Source organism: Centropristis striata, chromosome 16 (assembly GCF_030273125.1).
Source record: "Centropristis striata isolate RG_2023a ecotype Rhode Island chromosome 16, C.striata_1.0, whole genome shotgun sequence".
Lineage (NCBI taxonomy): Eukaryota > Metazoa > Chordata > Actinopteri > Perciformes > Serranidae > Centropristis > Centropristis striata.
This window is the reverse complement of record NC_081532.1, coordinates 13,314,419-13,336,176: the sequence shown is the minus strand read 5'-3', so window position 1 is coordinate 13,336,176 and position 21,758 is coordinate 13,314,419. Positions and strand designations below refer to the sequence as shown.

The window sequence follows — 21,758 nt, the reverse complement described above, 5'->3', positions numbered from 1 at the left end:
GTGGAGTAGAAGTATAAAGTTACATAAAATGTACATAAAAGTACCTCAAAATTTTACTTTAAGTCCAGTACTTGAGTAAATGTACATAGTTACTTTCCACCATTGCTACCTGCCTCTTCTAACTTATACATATCAGTTAAGAGTCCTCCTTCAGAAACTGTATGAGGATTAAAGGGATAGTTTGTGCATTATTATACAAAACTTGGTACAATTATTGTCAATGCCCTCCTGAGGATAACCCTTTAAGGTTTTATTGATCAGCCCCTAGGTGGCACTGTGTTGGCGGTCTAATTTCATATTTGGTTCCGTGGCCACACTATAACACTTAAGGCAATGAAATTCATAGGGCCACTGTAACGCACACACCCCGGCGGCAGCATCCCCCGTGTACTGCGAGGGCCCGTTCAGTACTGCTTGTTTTTTCATTAAAATTTAACAACATGCTATACTATGACACAGTACTATGACATTTTGCATTAAATTTGAAGACATACTTTAAGACTTTTTTCATTAAAAGATTGCAGATTGGTGGCAAAAGACAATTGCGATTGATAAAAACAATAAGGAAACAGAAGATATATATATATATATATATATATATATATCTTCTGTTTCCTTATTGTTTTTATCTATATATATATATATATATATATATATATAATATATATATATATATATATATATATATACACACAAAAGCTATTGTTGACTTCAAATTCCTGCTCTAATGTAGCTGATCATCACAGGTTGCAGCCTCACTGCTTTTAAATGTTGAGCTGTGTATGTGTATGAAATGAACACTGTAAATACAAGAATTTCAGATGATTTCAGCAGTCCATTCCGTCTCCTTCCAACTTCAAAGGGAGTCTTTGACAAAGTAATCGATAAAAATGAAGGACAGTTTAAAAAAAAAAAAATGTTATTCCTGTTCTGACATCCAACTGGACAGTCAGACATCGTTTGAAACTCTTGTTTTTCTCTTTCCTTGTTGTCATAGATCGGTCTAATAGTTGTTTCCCTCCGAGTTTCTGCCAACTTAAAGTAACATTTACATATATGACAGACGTCCAAAAATTACGCCCTCGAAAAAAAAATCATACTATGTCGTTTTTTCCCCCAAAATTGTCAAATTTTAAAAGGCCTAAAAATGTGTCAATCATAGCCTGTTGACACATATTAAGGCATTATACATCCAGAAATAACAGAAAAACACCATACTATGGGACGTCCAAAAATACCCCCCTCAAAAAAAGTCATACTATAGCATGACTTTTGTCAAAAAAAGGTCAAATTAAAATGCCTTAAATAAATACTTCAAATGGGTTTATTATAATCTGTTGATACATGTGGTAGTATAGTTTATAGTTTGTTACCAGTCTGCTACCAGTTTTTTTTTTCATGAAATATGGATGACATACTTTTCTGTAACTTTTTTTTTAATGAAATTTGGACGACATACTATACAGACCTTTCATGAAAATTTGATGACATACTTAACATAGAGCTGCTATGATTAATTCAGACACGAAATTAACCAATATTTTACCATAAAGATCGTCAAACACAAATTTTAGTTTTTACAGCTTTAAATTAAGCCCTGAAGGCTTAAAATAATGAGCTATTTTAAAGAGGTTTCACAAAAGACAAATGCAAGTGTTTGATGATAACAAAAGTCAAGCAGTGTTTCACACCATAGATGTACGTTTGGTCACTTTTTATTGCATGATTCAACATATGTGAGATCCTGCACAAAAGTGTTTCAGCACTGCATCAAGAAAAAACAAAACAAACATACAATGTCAGAGAAATTGTATGATATTTACAATAGATGCATCACTATTACCACTTATACATTATGTACATATTAGTCTCTGGTTTACTATGACAGTAGTTACAGAATGAAACCCCTACGCACACCTTACACTTGAGCTCTACAGGGAATTACAGTGCTTACAAAAATAACTGGCTGGACTACATTCACTCAACACAAGTCAAGGTTAGGATACATACAAAGTCGAAAATACTCGTACGAGACTTGCTGCACCTGTGGACATGTCCCATTCACACGCCCTGGGAAAAATGAACACACATAAAAATAAAAAAAAGGTGCAGTTATTGAAAAAAAAAAAAAAGACCCCGTTGTGTCGGCACAACTCAAATCTGGGTTGTTAGAGTTGTTTTAGAGGAAGAAAGAAAAAGCACAGATGGTGGCTTACACAAAAAATGGCCACGTGTTTCAAGAAATTCAGATTTTAAGTCCAAATAAATGTCAAATTAAATTCAACGGCGCAATTATTGTCTGTAGCACCAGTGTTGCTGAAAAAAAACAAAAAAACATTAACGGACCTGAAATGAGAGATCGATGACAAACTCCTTTAAATATTGTTTGCTTAACTCAGACTTGCATATGAAATTTGAGAGAATAATCACAGTTCACCTGGTACCTGCAAAGAAAACAGAGTCAGCTTTTATGTCTCTCCTTGCTTAACTAACATGAGTCTTTTCACCAGAACCAATAGGCATCTGAAAAGTGGTTTCAACGCTTCTGGTGTGGTAGCAGTATTTTAGCCACCAATATCAGTCCAAGGCTAAGCTTTATTTAGAATAGTTTCATCACTTTATCTTGCCGTCAGAGCAATCTTTCTGATGAGGAACTTGTTACCTAGGCTCTTGTTAAAGCCGCCAAAGTCCAAAGACAAAAACAGCAATTTTACCTACAGAACACAGGTTATAATTGTAATTAACATTGTTATTGTGTGACTTGTTAGGTGAATCCAAACTTAACCATTAAACTACAAAAGTCCTGCAATAACACAAACTAATTGGATTGTTCTGCAAGGTAAAATTGTGTCTGTGTCGGTCCCTGTCGTCTGGTACCTTTGAAGAGAGCATAGATAGCCCTTTCTGATGGGTAACAGAAGATGTTGTGTGGCAGCAGGTAAAGCAGTGAAAATATTCTAAATATTATACTGATATTTTTTTTAGGTGGGTAAAATACATTTGCTGCTGCCCCTGTCCATAGCAGTGCATTGCTTAACTTCTGTGTCAGTTCTCCTGCTTGCTTTTCCAAAACGGAGGCGTGCTGACCGCCATCTACTGTAGGCAATGCACAGGCTATGGAGAAGTACCTCATACAACCCCACTTTAAAAAAAAATCCTAACTGTCCCTTTAAGTACGGCTGAGGTTGAAGAAATGCAGTTGTAGCTCACAGTGATGAAAAGTTAGTCTTACATAGTAAACTGGCCACATTGTGATGCCTTTTGTCAAGTATAAATATGAGAAACTGACCAAAGTTGGAACAGGATGTTGCCAGTGTGCTGTTAGCCTGTGTTAAAGTATTAAGCACCAAACAGGATGCAGTTTGAGACTAAAAACCTCCTGAGGATAAAAATAGTCGAGGCATCTTTTAAAACCCCTGTTACAGATGAACTACTCATGAACTTATCAATAAAAACCCCAGCCAGTTGACACTGAAAGGCCTTCAGCATGATGTGTATGTTTATACATAAAAACATCTTTGTACCAAAGATTTCAGGTATTTCAGTGGAAAACAAACAGCACCTTAAAGGTTAGGACTCAAAATTCAACTTAGAAAATCGTTCATATTCCTTCATTTATCTGGTTTAGCAGAGAGCAGTAAAGTCCCGGTAGTGTGTTTACGTCAAACGGCACGGTTTTAATACTTTCTGTAACCCCTCGTTCTCTGGACAGGCAGATAGATAAAAGGTTTGTGGTGCCATTGTTCAGCGTCCTGCTATTATTATTTGAATCTAAACAGTAAAACTGAGCTAAAACAAAATAACAGGTTGTAAAAACAGCAAACAAAGTCTAAAGTTAAATGTAACCTATGGCTACAAAACAAAAGTCAAGAGGTCCTCTGAGGCCTATCCATAGTGTCTTGGTGTTTCGATATTACATCTGGCATATATATACTATATATAAAAATAAAAACAATCCATTTGGCAACCTGTTTGACGTCTTACATTATTCCAGTAATCATAATTTTGGTCTTTGATATACACATATATAGATATAGCTATAAAACTCTGCTGTTCAAGGTCGTCCGTGTTGAGTGACGGGGGGTGACTGAGATTCAAGTTAGCAGGCGGCGACGCTGCTGTTATACTTCCAGCTGGTTCAGTTTCTTTTCTGCAGAAACAAACTAGTTTCTTTTGTTACTCTAAAATAAAATAAAAAGACAATAAAACAAACAAAAAAAAAGGCAGTTTGGTTGGTGGAAGAATGAGTAGAAATCACTAGCTGCAGTTACCTGACCTGCGCTCGCTCTGCTGCTTTGTGCTTTACCACAGATGGTTCGCCTCAGTGCAGACAAGTAAAAAATAAACCTGAAAATGTTTAAGAAGAAATGTTTGAGCGGCGAGCATGTGAGAGATCAGCAGCTTTCCCTGATGATGAAGATGTACAGTGCCTTAAATTTTGTGATTTACGAGACGATATTAGGTGGGGTTTAGATTTGTTCATGAACAAGGAAAGCAGGTGTCAGAGTCTAGTTTGGTCTTTTGGCTCTCTGAGGGGGTCAAAGGTCACTCTTAGGCCTCAGCTGCTTTCCTCTTGGAGCCTTTTCTTTTGGCCTCTGCTCCCTCTGCCTTCCTGGAGCCCTTCGGAGGACGGCCGCCGATGGTGGCGGTTGTGGCGGCCTTCGACGTCGCGCTCATCTCAGAGTTGACGCCCTGATCCTGGTTGTCTGTTCCCTCCAGCTCTTCGTGCTCTAGACAGCACAGCTGTCCTGTGGGGGGCCAAGGACGCAGCACCCCCTCCTGGTGAGCCTTGCAGAAGGAGTTGGGGCAGAGCTGACAGAAAGCCTCAGAATTTTTCCCGCAGACGTCACAGTGATGCCAAGGGCAGTCCCAGCGGCCTGCAGGGAGCGAGGACGAAGGATGGGGACACAAAGTTAAGAATACGTCAATATTTATTGTTTGATTTTTTTTCTTTTGTAATTTAATTTATATTTATTTGATTTACTATTTATCAGATAAATGCATGTAAAGAATATCTGTGATTCTGCATTGTGCTGATGCTCAGTGTTACATTTTTTAGATGTTTCTTACCGAAGGGTCTCTTGGTGAGGTTCAGACAGGACAGGTGATACGCTTTGGTGCAGGTCTTTTTGCCACAGATCACCAGCTGCCCTCCGTCCCCACAGCGGAAACAATCGTCATCAGACTTCTTCTTTCCCTCAGATTTCCTCCTCCTGTACTTTCTCTTCAACCGCTTCCCTTTTGGCTCGGCTGTTTGGCCGTTTGAGTTCTGCCGAGGAGACGCCAGGTTGGAGTAAAAATGTTATCAATTCGACAAACTTGTGTTGAAAGTTCAAAAAGAAAGAAGGAAAGGTTCCTACACATTTCTTAAGTTATATTCAATCACGGCTTGTATTTTCAAGCTTTTCCAGGACCTTATAGATGTGTTAAATTACATATGTATATACAGTAAATGTAATATAAACAGTATACTGATTTTCACACTTTTCCCATCAGATTAAATTTAGTGTTTCTGTGCCATAAACAAAAATGATCCTTTGTGGCAGCATTCCACAGAAGGTTGACAACTTAAAAAGGAAAAGACAACAACGTTTCATGTTTTAAAATGTTTGTGAGTAGACCTACCATCCTATATTACCTACATTTCAAGCAATTTCAAGCACTTCATTCAAAAGCCAAGCACTTTGAAAACACCACACTAACATTCAAGTGTTTGATATTCATTATTCAGGCTTCCCACAGGTATTGGAAATCCTCAATGTACTGTTGATATAAAGCTTTTCTCTAATGATTCTAGTAACTTAAGTGAGTTGGACCTAAATTTGATAAACAGTTTTGATAATAAACCTCACCTTGGGCCTATCCCCAAGAAACCCGCTGCAGTTGGGAGCTTCACAGCGACAGACGGTCTTCTCATTCCCGAGGCAGTCCAGGTTGTAATTAAAGGTTAGCTCAGTCCCTGAAATACAAAAACAAATTTAGGAAAACATTCATTCATTATCTTTAACTGAGAGAGGCAGGGTACACCTTGGACAGGTCACCAGACTATCACCATGCAGATGCATAGAGACAGACAATCACGCTCTCATTCACACCTACAGGAAATTTAGAGTCACCAATTGAACCTAAGTGCATGTTTTTTGGACGGTGGGAGGAAGCCGCAGTACCCAGTGAGAACCCACGCTGACACGGGGAGAACATGCAAATTTCACACAGAAGAGCCACAGGCCGGAGTCGACCCCTTTGCTGTGAGGCAAGAGGGCTAACCACTTCACCACCGTGTAGCTCAATTTAGGAAAACACTCTAGCTTAAAAGTGTTCCTGCCATACTTTTGTTTATTATTCTTAAAATGTGAAAAAGAATTGGCCGACAGAGCTCTGATCAGTCTTGTTTCTGACTCGTCTCACCTGCAGGAATGTCACAGACAGCGAACAGACCGACTCGTGTGTCACCGTTCACGGTCCACTTCTGTGTCTCACAGTTGGGCTGACAGCTATGGTTCATGAAGCGAGAGTAGTTTCCCTTCGGACCAGCATCAATGATTCGGTCCTAAAAAAGAAAAAGAAAATTGCCTCCAAGTTATTTTCAATTCAATTTGTAAATTATATTCTTGCTTCTTGTAACAAACATTCCAACTTGAGCACTACTATTACTACATTTACATTGGAACATTTCATGCCATCTCAATCAGAATCCAGACCAACTCCAAATACTTTGTATTTGTTTTTTTAAGGTTTGGCCCTCTGAGCTAAATTCCTTTTTTATTTTTATTTTTATTTTGTATGTGTATTCTTAGTCTCACCAGATTAAACTTTATTAAATACATGGAATGTCTAAGGGCTCAAATGTTGTTGCAAGTAAAGGACAGTGTGCAGGAATTTTCTCTTTTGCCTATGGACATTTCCTTCTCTTCACCAGTCTCAAAGATTTATCGTCATGATTTGCACTGGATTGGGTTGAAATTTGTACTTGAAACATCCTCACCGCCCTAAGGATAATCTAAAAAACATGCATTCATGTAAATAGTTGTTGCCATCAACCACTTCCAAGGTACCTGTATGGATGTTTTGATCATGATTTTTTAAGTATTGCCAATTTACAGAGTAGGGTTCAAAAGCAGACTTATTTAACTATGAATGACGCGTGATGAGAGAATCTTTAATGGTGTCAAAGAACAGACAGCTTTTCCTTGGTAAGTGTTAAAGTTTTGACATATAAAAAATGAATAATAAAATTCAAGAAAATCCATGACATTAACTGGAAGGTTCTATGCAAGTTGTTATGGAAGGACCCATCTTTTTTTTTTTTTACAGAATTCAGTTGGGCAAGAGGCTGACCTGGAGCTGAGGTTGCATTAATTTTTTGTAGTATTGACTACTGTAATGTTACAGCTGTCTATCATGCAACATTCCCAATGCAATACCATTCTGTTTATCTGGCTCCCAGCAGAAACGGCAGTGCTGCAGAGAAAACAGCAAGCCAGCAAACTGCAGAGCAAAAAAAAAGAAAAAAAAAAAGACTTCTAATTTTCAGCTCGTCACTAACCTTGTCAATGGTGAGCATGTAGAAATCAGTGATGTTGTTCTCCTGGGCGTACTTGATCCTCGCAATGCACTCCTCCTCGTCTATCAGCTCTCCGATGTACTCGTTCACAAACTCGCCCTGTTTGAGAAACAGACCAGCGATGTCTTGATAATAGAAAGTCAATTGGCAGGGTTTCCAACAATCAACAGATTTGTGTTGGTTATAGTGCAAGTTTCTGTTTTAGAAAAATTAAATCAAGGAAAAAAAAAAGATTGAGAAATAATATCAAAGTGAAATCAGGACATGTATAGAAGCATCCTCCCTTTCTGTATCTCATTCTGCTCTGAGCAAAAGGTAGTTTTAACCTTCTTAAATCCCAACAAATCTATTCATACATTCCTGCAATGAGCTTAAACATGTATTTCCACAAAAACAAAACAAAAAACAGAAATTCTTACTGATATTGTAAAATCTGCTTATACTCATGGAGAAAACACAACTGAGATGGAAACATCTGCCCTGTTTACAGACCAGTAGAAACTTTCTTGATATTATGTACATTTGCATGAGATATTAGCTGGTCCTTCTAAAATTGCAAGTTATGATAGGTAAATGTCTCATTTTACCTTCTTGATGTCCCGGAGAGAGATCAGTCCCCAGCCCTTGCCGGGCGCCTTGATGATCTTGGTCTCTGGGTAGAGACGTTTGGTGAAGTCCTGGTTACAGCAGCGCTCACCACTGGGACACACCTGAGGGTGGCACTCGTACTGCAGCATGCGGTTCAGACACTCAGACTCAAACCCGCATGGTCTCTCGTCTGTCAGCTTGCAGTTACACTTAGGGATCTCAGAAATGTCTGCAGTGTAAACCTGAACCTTACCGAAGGGTTTGTTGACCTGAAATGATAAAAAAAAAAAAATTATATATATATATATATATATATATATATATATATATATAAATATAAAAGCAAAAGAGACATCAACATCATGAAACATCTTTAACAGAGGAGAGCTACACATCTATTCCAGTCAAATAATATAAGGTAACTTATATTACCTTATATTGGTAACTCTTCACATGTGTTAACTGTGAAATTGGGTTTGTGTCTTAAAAAATGCATTGAACAGAGAGACAAAAGCAACGAGGCACAATGTTAAGATTACACACCTTGATACATTTATATGGGGGTGGCTTTCGGCTGTTCTCTTGTGCTTCCTTGGCCTCTCGTTTAATTTTTATCTCATTGAATCGAGCTTCAGCCTCCAGCAGAGCTGAGGAAACAAAATGTAGAGACTCATTAGATTGAACTCAATCTGTGGGAACATTTATCTTAAAATTATAACAGTTGTTTATATAATGAAACAAGTGCAATTTCAAAAGTACCCCAAACCTGAAAATATATAATCATGTATGCATTTCTCAATTGTCTTAATCTGTTTTCCTTTAGTAGAGCATGAAAGTTTGAAAATCAATTTCCAGTTCATTGTACCAATGGTGATGCTAAAAATGATTGATATCAAATTTTAAAAGTTCCATAAACTGTAAATGTAAAACAAACATATTCCTGTCATTATATGTAGCATTATTAAAGTGACACACTTAAACAAAACACCTTTGTACATTCACACAAACACTCTCAATTCTCTTTTTTTAAAAATACATTTTGTGTTAATGTCTGTATATTTCAATTCATCTTTATCTAATTTGTCACCCATTTGTAGTGTCACACTGACAAAAATAAAAATCATATAAAGCAGTTGTACTTTGATGAAACTATGATTGTGCGCATGATTTCCTTCATGAATTGATTGCAGAAATTGCTTAAAAAGTGAATTACGAGATCTTCACCATTCTTGAAGACTTTGCCGATGGCGGTCCTCTGGTGCTTGCTGCCCCGATCTCCCTCCATGTATGGAAACACTCGGCCCTGGTGAGTCCAGAAGTAGTCCTTGGAGCCAAAGAAGAAGACCGGGAACTCTCCGATCTCGTGGCGAAGGTGCTGGATGTTGGTGGGGATGTTTCTGGGGTGTTGGATCTCCGCAGGCCACCATCTGAGAAGAAACAGTGCAGGAGTACAGGGGCAGGTAGGAGTTATTTATTCTAGTCTAGGTCACAATACAGAAGAAACACGAACATTTGGACACAAGACAGAAAAATAAATCTGAATCAGATCAACTTCTCCAACCTGTATGTTCCTAATTTGACCCAGATGATGTCTCTGTATTTGGGTTTCTTCCCGGCTCGGCAGTCGTTGCAGAACCAGCTCCCATCAGGCATAGCGATGTTCAGACAGTCGGGGTGAAACGCTGCAGGACAAGACTCGCAGCACAGCAGTTGCCCTCCTACAACACAACAACAATTTAAATGCTTAGTAACAAGTCAGCAGCATCAAAGCTGGCAAGAGCACCAAATTACAGTTCCGTCATCTGTGTAAGGCCGATAAAACAAGCACAATAAAAAAAAGTAGGCATTTAGTCCAACCAGCAGTGAAAAAACCTGCCACATTCCCACTCGTTAATCAACTCACAAACCCTGCTGATCTGCGCGTTGTGGTTTTGAAGCAGAGATGAAAAAGGTGGAAGACAAAGGGCATTTCCGCTGGATTTTGTGTTGATGGCAAAAATCAGTTCATAAATGTAGTTGATACTAAAAGTGCAGTTATTTAGCATCACACTTTTAACAGTCAGAGCCTGACATATTTTTGTCAGGGGCTTGTTTTCTGGGTTTCATTACCATCTTACACAAACTCAGAGAATTACTCTCACATCAATTCACAGCCCTCTCTGACAACTGGCTGTGATTTCAGCTGATGCTCTAGAACTGCTGCAGCTCAGCATTTCCTCTGATTTTTAGTAGCAGTATGTGTGATTAACAGTTCCACACCCACCCCGGTACAGCTACAGTGCAGTTGGCCATTCCAAAATGATTTCCTTGTTGCCCTCTACAGTGATTAAGGGGATCTTTATTATTTTGAGACTGCGCTTTGTTTCTCTGGAAGAACACTTGCTCTATTCTCTATAGAGATATTACATCACATTATAGTAGGGTCTCCTTGATAGATGGCAGTGGTGGGCCACTGTTTGAGATACAGACCACCTCTGTTTAGATAATGAAATAATGGATAATAATAATAATAAGTAATACACTTAATATTTGATTTGATTGAAAACAGAATAGTAGCAATGCTGTTCAACCAAAAAAATTGTATTTGTCCATCTTTTATGAGTCATCTATGAACTACAAGCAAAACAAAATGAAAAACAAACAAACAAAAAACCCCATTAAAACAGAATGCAATGATTTGGAAATCTTTTACAACTTGCATTCAAGTGAATGCATTCCAAAGAAAAGAGACTATTAATATTCGTACGGATAAACCCTTGTTTGTATTTATTGTTTGTTTTTTGTTAATATAGACTGAAATCTTGCTTTGATGCATTCTGATTCTATTCATGATTCAAATGCCACCCCAATGTTCTTGGAAGTGGTTTTTAATTGGTCCTCACCGCAGAAGTATCATGTCATGATCAATTTATGGCTATAGGTCACTGGCCTCCATGCTGATAAGAGAGGAGAAGTGTCAAACCTTTGGAGCAGACGAAGCACCAGCTGACGTTGACGTGACTGTGGTGGCTGTAGCCCTTCTTGGCATTGAAGTGGTTGGTGCAGACGATGGCAGTATTGGTGATCATCTCGCTGCCGGCAGCCACACACAGGTCACCGACGTGATATGCGACCGGGCAGCGCAGGCAACGCATCAACCTACCTGCAGTACGGAGAGCAAAAGACTAGATTAGACACAACTACATCACTTAGAAGTATGTCCACTGTAAAAAAGTACTGTTGGGCTAGTCTCCAAATCTAGGCTTCATTTATTTGGGATCCCCAACGTTACAAATAGTAAAGGTAGGCTACGTTATATTTAATTTGGAATTAACTCATAAAGGATATTATGCGCACAATCATAGTTTCATCAAAGTAAATGCTGCGTTATATTTCATCAGTGCCTTGTTTACAGGGTTACCACATTAAATGCTCTGACTTAACTATATCATTTTATTAAAAAAAAAAAAAGAAACAAAGCAAAATGAGAATTTATTTGACCTGACTGTAAATGGAAGGCTCAAAAAACCACTTCCTATAAATAAATCCCCATTCCTTTAGCTAGTTTTTACCTAAAAACTTATATGGTGATTTAACACCATCAAAATCCCCTATCTATTTTTTAGCCACCAACAGATCTATTCTGAAACTCTACAAATGTCAGGATGTTGTTGGCTGATAAGGATGTTGATGATGCATTTCCTTTACATTTAATAAAACGGGCAATTTGACTCAAAAATGTCCTTCCCACACAGCTTTATAAAAGCCACAATAAAATTCCAGCTTTTATAGAGATTAGCATGCCAGAAATGAACAATAGAAGTGCACATACTCCTTTTACAGAACAAAGGATTAATCTCAAGTCTAAGGACCAAATGTACATCTAAATGAAACAGAAACTCATAAGTAAAAAAAAGTTTCTTCTCTATTGCTGAAGAGCCTCACCTTTGTTGGACTTCTGCTTGGTGCGCCAGCCGTAGTGGCAGCTCAGGCAGGTGTGGAGTGGACATCGGAAGCCCTTGTTGTCGAACACAGTGAGAGGATTGAGGCGGATGCACGCCTCGTGATAAAACTTGCCGCAGTGTGGGACGTGGCATCGACGCACTGCGCCATCCGACTGCTTACAGTGGAAACACGAGTGAACTCCTAAGAAGGAACAACAGGAGGGGAATTATAGAATCACAAGAGATGCCAGGGGACTGATGCAGTCATTTATCAAGTAAAAATACCAAATATTAGCTGGTTATTTTTAAAACTAGCAGGGTTAATGCAACAAGAGTAAAATTCAAGCACTTTTTAAAAGTACCTCACTAAACCTTTCAAGACTTTTGATGCCTTTATCATGAGACTTTGGTTTAACCCTTTGATGCACAACATGGGTCAAAATGACCCACATTCATATCTTTTTTTTTTTGTTACAAGGGATCATTATATCCATTTTTTCAATAAGTTTCCATATAACAAGAGTGACTCTGTAGATGAAACACCAGATAACGTTGGAAATCAAGCATTTTTTTCAGAGTATATTCAAATTCAGCCATATTCCCAAACTTAATATAATTGTTAAAATGAACTGTTTTCAGTAGAAAAAAGGTGGCTACTTTAATGGTTGTTGGAGTAAAAATGTCCACTAAGTGGCTTATGGTGAAGTTGAAAACAATGTTGTAATTGCATTTTTTTCTGCACAACATGTCGAAGGACTAACCAATGGCTGTTTCCTGAGCAGAATTAAAACTTCTTACCTGAGCTACACTCTTGACACAGCAGCTTCTCGTCAGGTTTCAATGACAGACCCAGACAGTGGAGGTGAAACATCCCACAACACTGGCCTTCACAGGGCACCAAGTCCTCACCAGCCTGCTCACACATCTGTAGGAAAAATACACATATTAAAGCATATGCATAGACAGACGTTCAGCGTATTGTGATAAGAACAAAAATGTAGAGCATGGCATAAAAATCAGCAGAATTAGAGACATTATTAAGTTGAACAAAATGTGAAACACTGAACATTTAAAATTAAAATATGTCCATATTCCACAGATGATTGCACAAGGATGGAGACTTGTGTGATCCAGTATGTTTGTTTTAAACATTTTTCCCCAAGAAATTTCCCAAAGAGTTTAGAACTTCATTGTCCATTATTTGAATTGATGAGGTAGACCAACCTGGCAGACAAACTCTTTCTTCCGTTCGCCCTTCTTGATCCCGTCTAAGCTGTCACTTGGAGAATCAGGACGTTCTTCACTCCCAGAGCCCTGCAGAAAACAATGTGTGGTGAACTTTTAATAAAAACACAAAAGAAAATTCTAAGAATTCTATAGACATACATTCACAATTTATACAAAAAGTCTAACAATCCCCTACAGTCCATTAATTTCCAACAGGCCTGAGTGACAAAGTAAACTAATTAACAAAAGTGGAAAACAGGCCAGTTCTCTTTATTATTTGAAATAAAGGTCTAAAAATAATGATTGGAGACAAATTGTACCATTGTTCATAACACCTAACTAGCAACATTAAACTGTCAAAAGAAGATTATCATCAATTTTGAGGCTCTTGAGCAACTTCCTGAAGTTAACTAGAAAATCTCAAATCTGAGGTTATTCCCCCTCACCTCGGGATCAGGAGACAGGGAGATCCGCCTCTTCTTTGCCTTGGAGGGCGTTGCCTGGTTCTCTCCATCCTGCTTCCTTTTCCTCCTACGCTTTGGTTTCTCAACATCTTGGTCTTCTGCAAAATCAAAATGTTTGACAATGTATAAATACATTGTATATATAGTAGTGCAGAGCCATGTGAAAACAGCAATGACAGAAGTTTCAGATGATTAAAAGATGCAATGTTCTCTAATAGAGACTAAAAAGTCAGTTTACCAGTGAGGAGAGCCTTTGACTTTGCTGTTCTCTTCTTGGTTTCTGTTACATCTTTGTCAGCTTTCTTCCTTCTTCTCCGTTTCTTTGCTGTTCCTTCTGAAGTCAAGGCCTGGTAGGTTTGTAGAAAGAAGAAAGTCATCATCTTATTAGTTTGTGCTTAATACCCATTTTAGTACTGATCCTCAATATGTATGTATGTATGTATGTATGTATGTATGTATGTATGTATGTATGTATATATATATATATATATATATATATATAAATAATTGTCTTAATGAATATTGCTTATTTGTAGGCCATTATCTGAGTTAATAATTCTAAGTGTCCACAGCAAGGTCCTCAAAAATTTCAGCTATTACTGTGCAAGTGCAATTTGGGGTTGAAGATGGAAAACTCACCTGTTTTTCAGCATCTTTGTTTGTTCTACGTCTCTTTTTAGGCTGCTGAACTTTGTCTGCTGTCGCATCTGATGGTGGCCTTTTAGACCTATTCTTTCGCTGCCTCTTAACTAAAAACAAAAAAACAGATCAAAACATCATAATTTAGTTCTGACTTGGACATTTTTCATCTGTTTTTAATCATTAAAACAGGAAATTAAGACAATATTTTCAGGCAGATTTTAGAGAAGCTTGATGATTCATTTTAAAAGCTTTCTCCCAGCATCTGCCAAGTACCTAACTAACTTAGTAACTGGGACGGAGATAATATAAAAGACCAAAACAAATTGTCACACTCAGCCTAAGGAAGCTAAAATGAGGTTAACTTGAACCTCTTCCACCTTTTCTGTACTTTGTAACCACAACAACAAAGGACTGTTTTCAAATAAAATAAATTAACAAAGCTACAGCTGTGTGAAAACCCATTATTTGCTGATTAACTACATATGAGGAGTATTAGTTGTTGGTTCTGGTACATCTTCAAGAATCAGTTTAATCTTTTGCTATGCTCCATAAATATTAAGGATGCAGCCAATGGCCAGTAAAATATGATTATATGTGCAAATGAGATCTTGGTGTTATGTGAGAGCATTAAAAATAAATCCGCATTTTTTTGAAACAGCATTTTGGATTCATTTTCTGCATTTCTAAACTTCAGTGCATTCAAGGAAAAACTTGTTTTTTGCAATCTCACATCAAGAATGTACCCTTTTATCCAATCAGGAGGGGAAAATCTTAAATAAACTAGTTACATTAAGAGATAAATTCCACAATAACACAACCACTATTTTACTAGCTGCATGTGGCAGCAGATCCCACAGCTCTGGTGAACCCAAACCAGCCTAGGCCAGATGTAGCCAACCCAGCCAAAGTTTCAACCAACCTGGAACTGAAACTGGAAGCGAGACTGGTTCCAAAAGATCGCCTGTCGAAGAAACCGCCTTTGATTTCCTTTTCTTCACAGGATCAGAAGTGTTGTCCGTTGCAGATTTTTTCCTTCTCCTCACCGTCTTTGTAGATGGCTGAGCCTGTCTGGGTCTCCCCTTTTTCTTCTGAGGTACTACGGATTCATCTTCTAAGTCTGGTGCAGAAGTGGTGGGTTCCTACAAAGAAAACAACCAAATGCATGAAATAACATCTAAAAAGACAACAGTTTTCTTAGGCTGCCAAAATGTGACCAGAATATGTGGAATCAACAAATATTTCCATCCCAAATGCGGTTAATATTTTCACCATATTTTGTAAGAGATTTACACTATTTGCTTACAAAAAGGAAGTTAGTTGAGGGTTAATATGCATCTATACATCACAACAGCAGCAGCTATAGGAGTTCTGGGTGGAACAAGGATAAGATTAACTATATGGAAAATACTTTTTAGCCCAGTTTTAAGTGATTTATTTTAACCTCACTTTTGTTTAATTTCATAACTTTTCATGTCTTAGAATTTTGAATTATACATTTCCCTAATCTCTGAATCTGTCTGCACATAACACAAACCTTCCCCTGATGACACATTTGAGTTGAGGTATCCTTACCTGCGATGTGAGCTGCGAATGAAGGATTTTTTGTGAAGAGACTTTGTCATTCAGTTGATTTTTCGACATGAAATTATTTAAATGGTCTTTCCCCCTCCTTTGCCAGGTGAGTTTTGCTCTGGGTGCTTTTGTCTTTTTTCCTGTTGAAGTGCTGTCTTGGGACTGAGGGGCGGCTGTGGGGTCCTCAGAAGGGCCCACCAGCAGGGAGGGGAGATCTGGGCTCAGTCTGGACTTGGTTTCCGGATCCATCTGGTCGCTCTGTTCTGGCTTCAACTTCTCCAGGATGCAGGGGTTCAGATGAGGCCCATCGTCATCATACAGAAATGTGAAGTTCACCATACGTTCATCCAGTGACATGCTGAAGGCCTCCTTGGCCTGAATGACACCCATGTTCCACTGAGCCCGGAGTTTACGGGGCACAGAGGGAGCTGTCTGCAAAACATAGGATGAAAATAGCAATGTTACAAAACACACAGGACAGTAATGTTTAATCATTTTGTACAACTAGGGAGCACAAGTTGTCACCAAGAGAAAAGCATTAAACAAATACTTTTTTTACACAGTGGGCAATATATAAAAACAAGATTCTACACTTGATTAGTAGCATGTGACAGTTGTGTAGGAGATGACATGAAAACAGTAAAAAAAAAAAAAGGTACCTTATTCAAATTCACGAGTTGTAAAGATTCCTTTCCAATTTTTTTGTGTTGTGAAAACTATGGTTCATGCAGCTTTTTAAGAGTAAAATTGAAGCATAGTTCAAATACTTTTAAGGTAACTTAACTACAATTGACCGGACTAAGTATTTATCCCCACATCTAAATTGGCAAAAGATAAAGTTTACAAAATTCCTATAAACCCACAGCAACCAGTGTCATTCCTAGAGACCAGAGGACTTCTCTAGTTATGAATGACGAGTGAATACAAGATAAGAACTTGCCTTTTTCAAACAAATACGATGATGGGATCCTTTAATATCATATATTAAAAATGATTGGTTTACAGGTGTGATTGTGGAGATGAAACATCCAATAATGTCTAAGATTAAAGTATTTTTCAAGAAATATAATTGAATTTAAGCATATTCCTAATCTTGAAAACGTAACCGTTACAAAAAAGCATTATACAAACGTACAAGACTTTGTTTGAATCCTGAGAAATAGACTTAAAGTGTGACGAGGCTGGCTGCTGGTATAATGGGCTTGAAGTTCAGGGAATTTTTAAAAGTTTCATTTGAAATGCGGTAAAACTTTCTAGTCTTTCAAGTTCTTAATTTATCATTTGCCTAACAATTACAGAGAAGCAGCTGTTGGCAATGGAAATATTAGGTTGCAGGCTCTAGACTCTGCAGCTATCTTACTACAAATTTTAATGCAAGAGAAACCATTTATAAAACATTTTAAGGAAGTGCAATGTTTAAATGTCGCAAGGCTTCTATGCCAAGTCTTTCTAAACACCACATCCTCTCTGCAGGCCAATACACAAGGTCATCACATAGGAGAAGAAGCTGATTTACCTTTTTGTGGATAACACGGGAGGCTGGCTGTTTGTTGCTCTGAATAAGCTCATAGTATTGATCCTCCCCAGTGAAGGAAACCATGTTCTTCTCAAAGATGTAGCCTCTCTCTGGGGCGTCTCCAAAATACTGCACATGGTACAGGAGGCCTGAACGGCTGTTTACTGCTAAAAAACACACAAACAAAAACACAAACTGTTAAATGAAATAAATTAAGGTATAAAAGCACCATCACTTTAAGCAAATCTGAATCAATGTAGGTGGTAGAGGCTGTATCTCACCTTTCGGTTTCTGTTTGATGTGATTGTTGAATTCTGGGTCTGTGGTCACCATGCAAGGCCACCAGGGGTATCCTGACACTTTGGTCCAAACCAAATCACCAACAGAAAACTGGATCAGCAGAGAGGAGTCTTCTTTATCCTCCTTCGTTAACTCTGGGATGACATCAGCATCGTCCTTCGTCAACTCTGGGATGACATCAGCATCGTCCTTCGTCAACTCTGGGATGACATCAGCATCGTCCTTCGTCAACTCTGGGATGACATCAGCATCGTCCTTCGTCAACTCTGGGATGACATCAGCATCGTCCTTCGTCAACTCTGGGATGACATCAGCATCGTCCTTCGTCAACTCTGGGATGACATCAGCATCGTCCTTAATCAACTCTGGGATTACAACAGGCTGGACAAGAGAAAACAGAATTGGTTATTCAAAAAATAAAATATAATCAAATTAAAAGGTTTTGACACCTTTTCCCTCCTAAAAAAAAGATTACTTCCCCACACCTTATTTCAGTCAAATATGAGTACTCGCTATAACTATATATCACTATCAGTATTTCATGCCTGCAATTATTAGCCAACAATTATAAACATACAATATATTGACACAAACACTGCAGTTGTGCATATAAATTTAAATACTTGCAAATTTCAATTTCCCACATTAAAAGCCTATGTGGAAATCTTGTGCACTTTACATTGAGCAGTAATTTCCCCGAGGTATGTGAGCAAATATTTGAATGTCAACAGAAGAAAAAGACTCAGTTAGTCAACACTCACTTTGTATTCAACTGTCTATTAAAAGGACTGGTACTGTTTGGTGAAAATGACATGTATGACCCCTTTATCTTAAGGCCATCTGTTAACATAAATGTAGAGTTTTGGGTTCATGTTTGTCTTTAAACCAAAATTAGCTTGACATATCACAGTTTAGATATTTGCCATAGAAAAACAAAGAAGTTATCATATCACACATTGAAACAACAAATCATTTTGTCTTTTAAAAGTAGGAATAAAAGCAATACCTCATCAGCTGCTCTAGTTTCATCCACAGCATCTGTGTGGTCAGGTGACTCCACAATGATGGTGGAGGAACTGATGTTAGGTTTGCGAGGCCCTCCCCTCCTTTTCTTGGAGTCCTGTCTCTTCTCTGGTCCAGATATATTACCCTCGGTGTCTGTGTCCAAACTGGTCCCATTGGCAAAGCATGGCTCAAAAAGCGGCTGCTCGATCACCTGGGGTATTGTCACCTTCAGTTCATGTTCAGTATGAGGCGTGCAATTATGCTGATGGGTGCCATTGGTAGCAGGTGCCTCAGCTCCTTTAAGCATAGGTGACTCTGGAGCACAAAGCTTAGGCAGCGTATCCTGGTCCCCATTCAGCACACGGGAGGTGAGGTCTTTGAGCCTCTCATGGCTGTGGTTGTTGTGACCGGCCATCTTCTGAAGGACACCGTCTTGTAGTGTGGTGGCCAGCTGTGCAGTAGCTTTGTCCATTAGTAGAGCAGAGTCGCTGCTCATGTCCCCCCCACCTTTCCGTACACTCAGGGACTCTGGTGGCTGCTTCATGCTGATTGGGTTGGCTGGTTCGGGCATCGAAGGCAGGGAGCTACCTTTACTGTCCATCCCATCTAACCCCCTCCAGGCTCACTGAGCTAGAGGAGAAAACAGAAACTTCTTATTCCACAGGTTCCTTCAGAAAACATCACCATAGCAAGCAATGTTTTTTTTTGTGTACTTAATTTCTGAAAATTTGTAAAATGGCATTCTGGGATATGAATCCTACGAGCATAACGTTACACATATTACAAAATGGCACTCACTTGCTCCAGCGGAGCATGAACAGAGAGCTTGGAGGCGACAGAGAAAACTGCACCTGTCACGGAATGTTCTAGCCGCGTAGTTTTTAATAAGAAAGTCAAGCGACTCGATTGACCAAAAGTCGGATGCAACAATGCATCTGTATAGTCAAAGAATACTAATGCTTTAATATAATTTCAGCCCTTAACGCTGATCACAACTAATGTGAACGAGATCAAGCCAAACCCATTCTCGATTACATCCATGCATACGAACAAAAACCACAGGGCGGGTGGAAAAAACCCTTACCGCGACAATTTAAGCTTGCTGTCTCCTGGAAAAAAGGAGTACTAGCTAGCTGCTAGCTGCAGTCTGTGGCAAAGAGGTATGGAGAATGCAGGAGGCTGGCTGCAAGCTCCACCGCATGCAGCGAATGCCCAATGAGTGGGTGGCTGGCTGTGCCGCGTAACCACCGCATCACCGGCGAGAAAAGCCGCGGAAATGGAAGCAGCTGACAAGCCGGAGTAATGCTATTGGAGTGCAAATAATGGATGGAATTGGATATAGCCCACTTCAGTTAAAAACTGAACATGTTACATTGTGGTTCACACAGTCACACAGTAATGCTACTTAGCTTAGTTGTAATGTCACGGCAAGACAACTGAACGTGCCTAATTAACGTTACAGTAACGTTAAGGTTTTAAACAACCGCTCGCTCATTCTTACGTTAACGAATACGTTAAAGTGCTCTGTTGGTCAACGTAATAATATCATCGTTATCCGGCCGTTGCACGATCATGTCATGCATATGAAACGGGCTCCGACTATAATCTGAAACGGAAGCCACGATGTGGGAATCTCATGGATACCAACCATGGATGAGCGGACAAGCATATTCCCATACCGTACAAACCGCATCTCTGTCATTGCTACAGTCAGCCATTACGCCGCATTCCAGCAAATAGCCAGAGCCGCCACCCCAAAAGCTAACGCTAAATACAACTAGCCGTTACAAACCACCCTACCTGATTAAAGCAAAAACGTGAATAAATACACGACACTGCGCGTGGTTGGGCGACTGTGGTAGTGTGTTTAAATTGTCTTGCTATTGTTTCACTGATGTACACAATTTGAAGGCGCCATGACAGCTCGTTTCAAAAAGCTAACAGTGCTAGCCAAAGCTAACCAGCGTACCATTGAAGTCGATTGAAATTGCATTAGCCCAGTCAGCTAGCTTGCTACCTAGCAGGTCCTCTCTTGCTAAAATGGATGGTTGGGCTGAACAAGTGTACTCGCGAAAAACTGACGCCGGCGAATATCCCCCAGAGTTGACATTAACATGAAAGACCGTTTCTCTGTAATTACCTGTTGAATCTCTCCTCTCGATCCTTAAAGAGAATAAATGCCCGTTTTCATCCTGTATAGCGAAGGATTTCATTCAAGTCGAATCAAAAGCTTGCGGGAAACTCAAACTCTCCGGCCAGCCAGCGCGAAAAATACTCACTTCCGATTGGTCGGGAGCAGAGAGAGGCTCCAACCGGTCCTTTCAAAAAAACCAACCGTAGGAAGTAGCTGACCCCGGTGTTCCCGTCTGGTTTGACACCAGTTCAAAACTTTCCCAGATCATTTTTAATCGTTTATACACCGTCACCCTGTTAAAATAGTCACCTAACTTATTTTTTTCAAGTTTTGCAGGAAACACAAAAAACTTCACCAAAAGTGTAAGATATGACATTCATTGATCATCTCATTAAAAAAGGATGTAACAAAGGATGGCTATTGGCATAGTAATAACACCGTGTGTAAATTATGTAATTTAAGGGAAATAAATGACTTAGGCAATTTTTTAACATGCCTTTGTGACTTAAGCAAGATATGGTAACACTTTATTTTGAAGGTGTCTACATAAGAGTCACACAAGCCTGTCAGAAACATGACATGACAAACATCATGAGCATTAATGTTACTTCAAAGTGTCATTCATGTTCATGACACATTCCATGTCATGTTAATGACACGCTCATGTCACTCTTATGTAGACACCTTCAAAATAAAGTGTTACCATATCTTGCTTAAGTCACAAAGGCATGTTCAAAAAATTGTAAGTCACATTTCATTTTGACTTAGGCTTAATAAATCCACTTACCAGTAAGTCACACACTTGACATAGGCCATTATCTTA

At 38.9% G+C, this 21,758-nt stretch overlaps 1 protein-coding gene across 2 annotated transcripts; it reads right to left on the bottom strand.

Annotated features, from left to right (window-relative positions):
* Positions 1-1,699: 1,699 nt before the first annotated feature.
* On the bottom strand, positions 1,700-21,093 carry nsd2 (nuclear receptor binding SET domain protein 2). 2 transcript variants are annotated; one of them, XM_059353741.1, is made up of 22 exons: positions 20,942-21,093; positions 18,803-19,431; positions 17,778-18,177; positions 17,497-17,663; positions 15,981-16,412; positions 15,328-15,547; positions 14,406-14,515; positions 14,005-14,113; positions 13,749-13,864; positions 13,300-13,389; positions 12,874-13,000; positions 12,077-12,277; positions 11,115-11,294; positions 9,714-9,870; positions 9,377-9,579; positions 8,696-8,799; positions 8,152-8,421; positions 7,547-7,663; positions 6,409-6,550; positions 5,853-5,959; positions 5,071-5,269; positions 1,700-4,877 (listed from the first exon to the last, which is right to left on the bottom strand). In XM_059353741.1, the coding sequence occupies exons 2-22, from the start codon at positions 19,400-19,402 to the stop codon at positions 4,552-4,554; spliced, it is 4,377 nt and encodes a 1,458-aa protein (XP_059209724.1). In that variant the 5' UTR covers positions 19,403-19,431; positions 20,942-21,093; the 3' UTR covers positions 1,700-4,551. The 2 variants fall into 2 exon arrangements, with proteins under 2 accessions (XP_059209724.1, XP_059209725.1); XM_059353742.1 differs by having other exon boundaries at positions 17,497-17,660.
* Between the last annotated feature and the right edge of the window lie 665 nt (positions 21,094-21,758).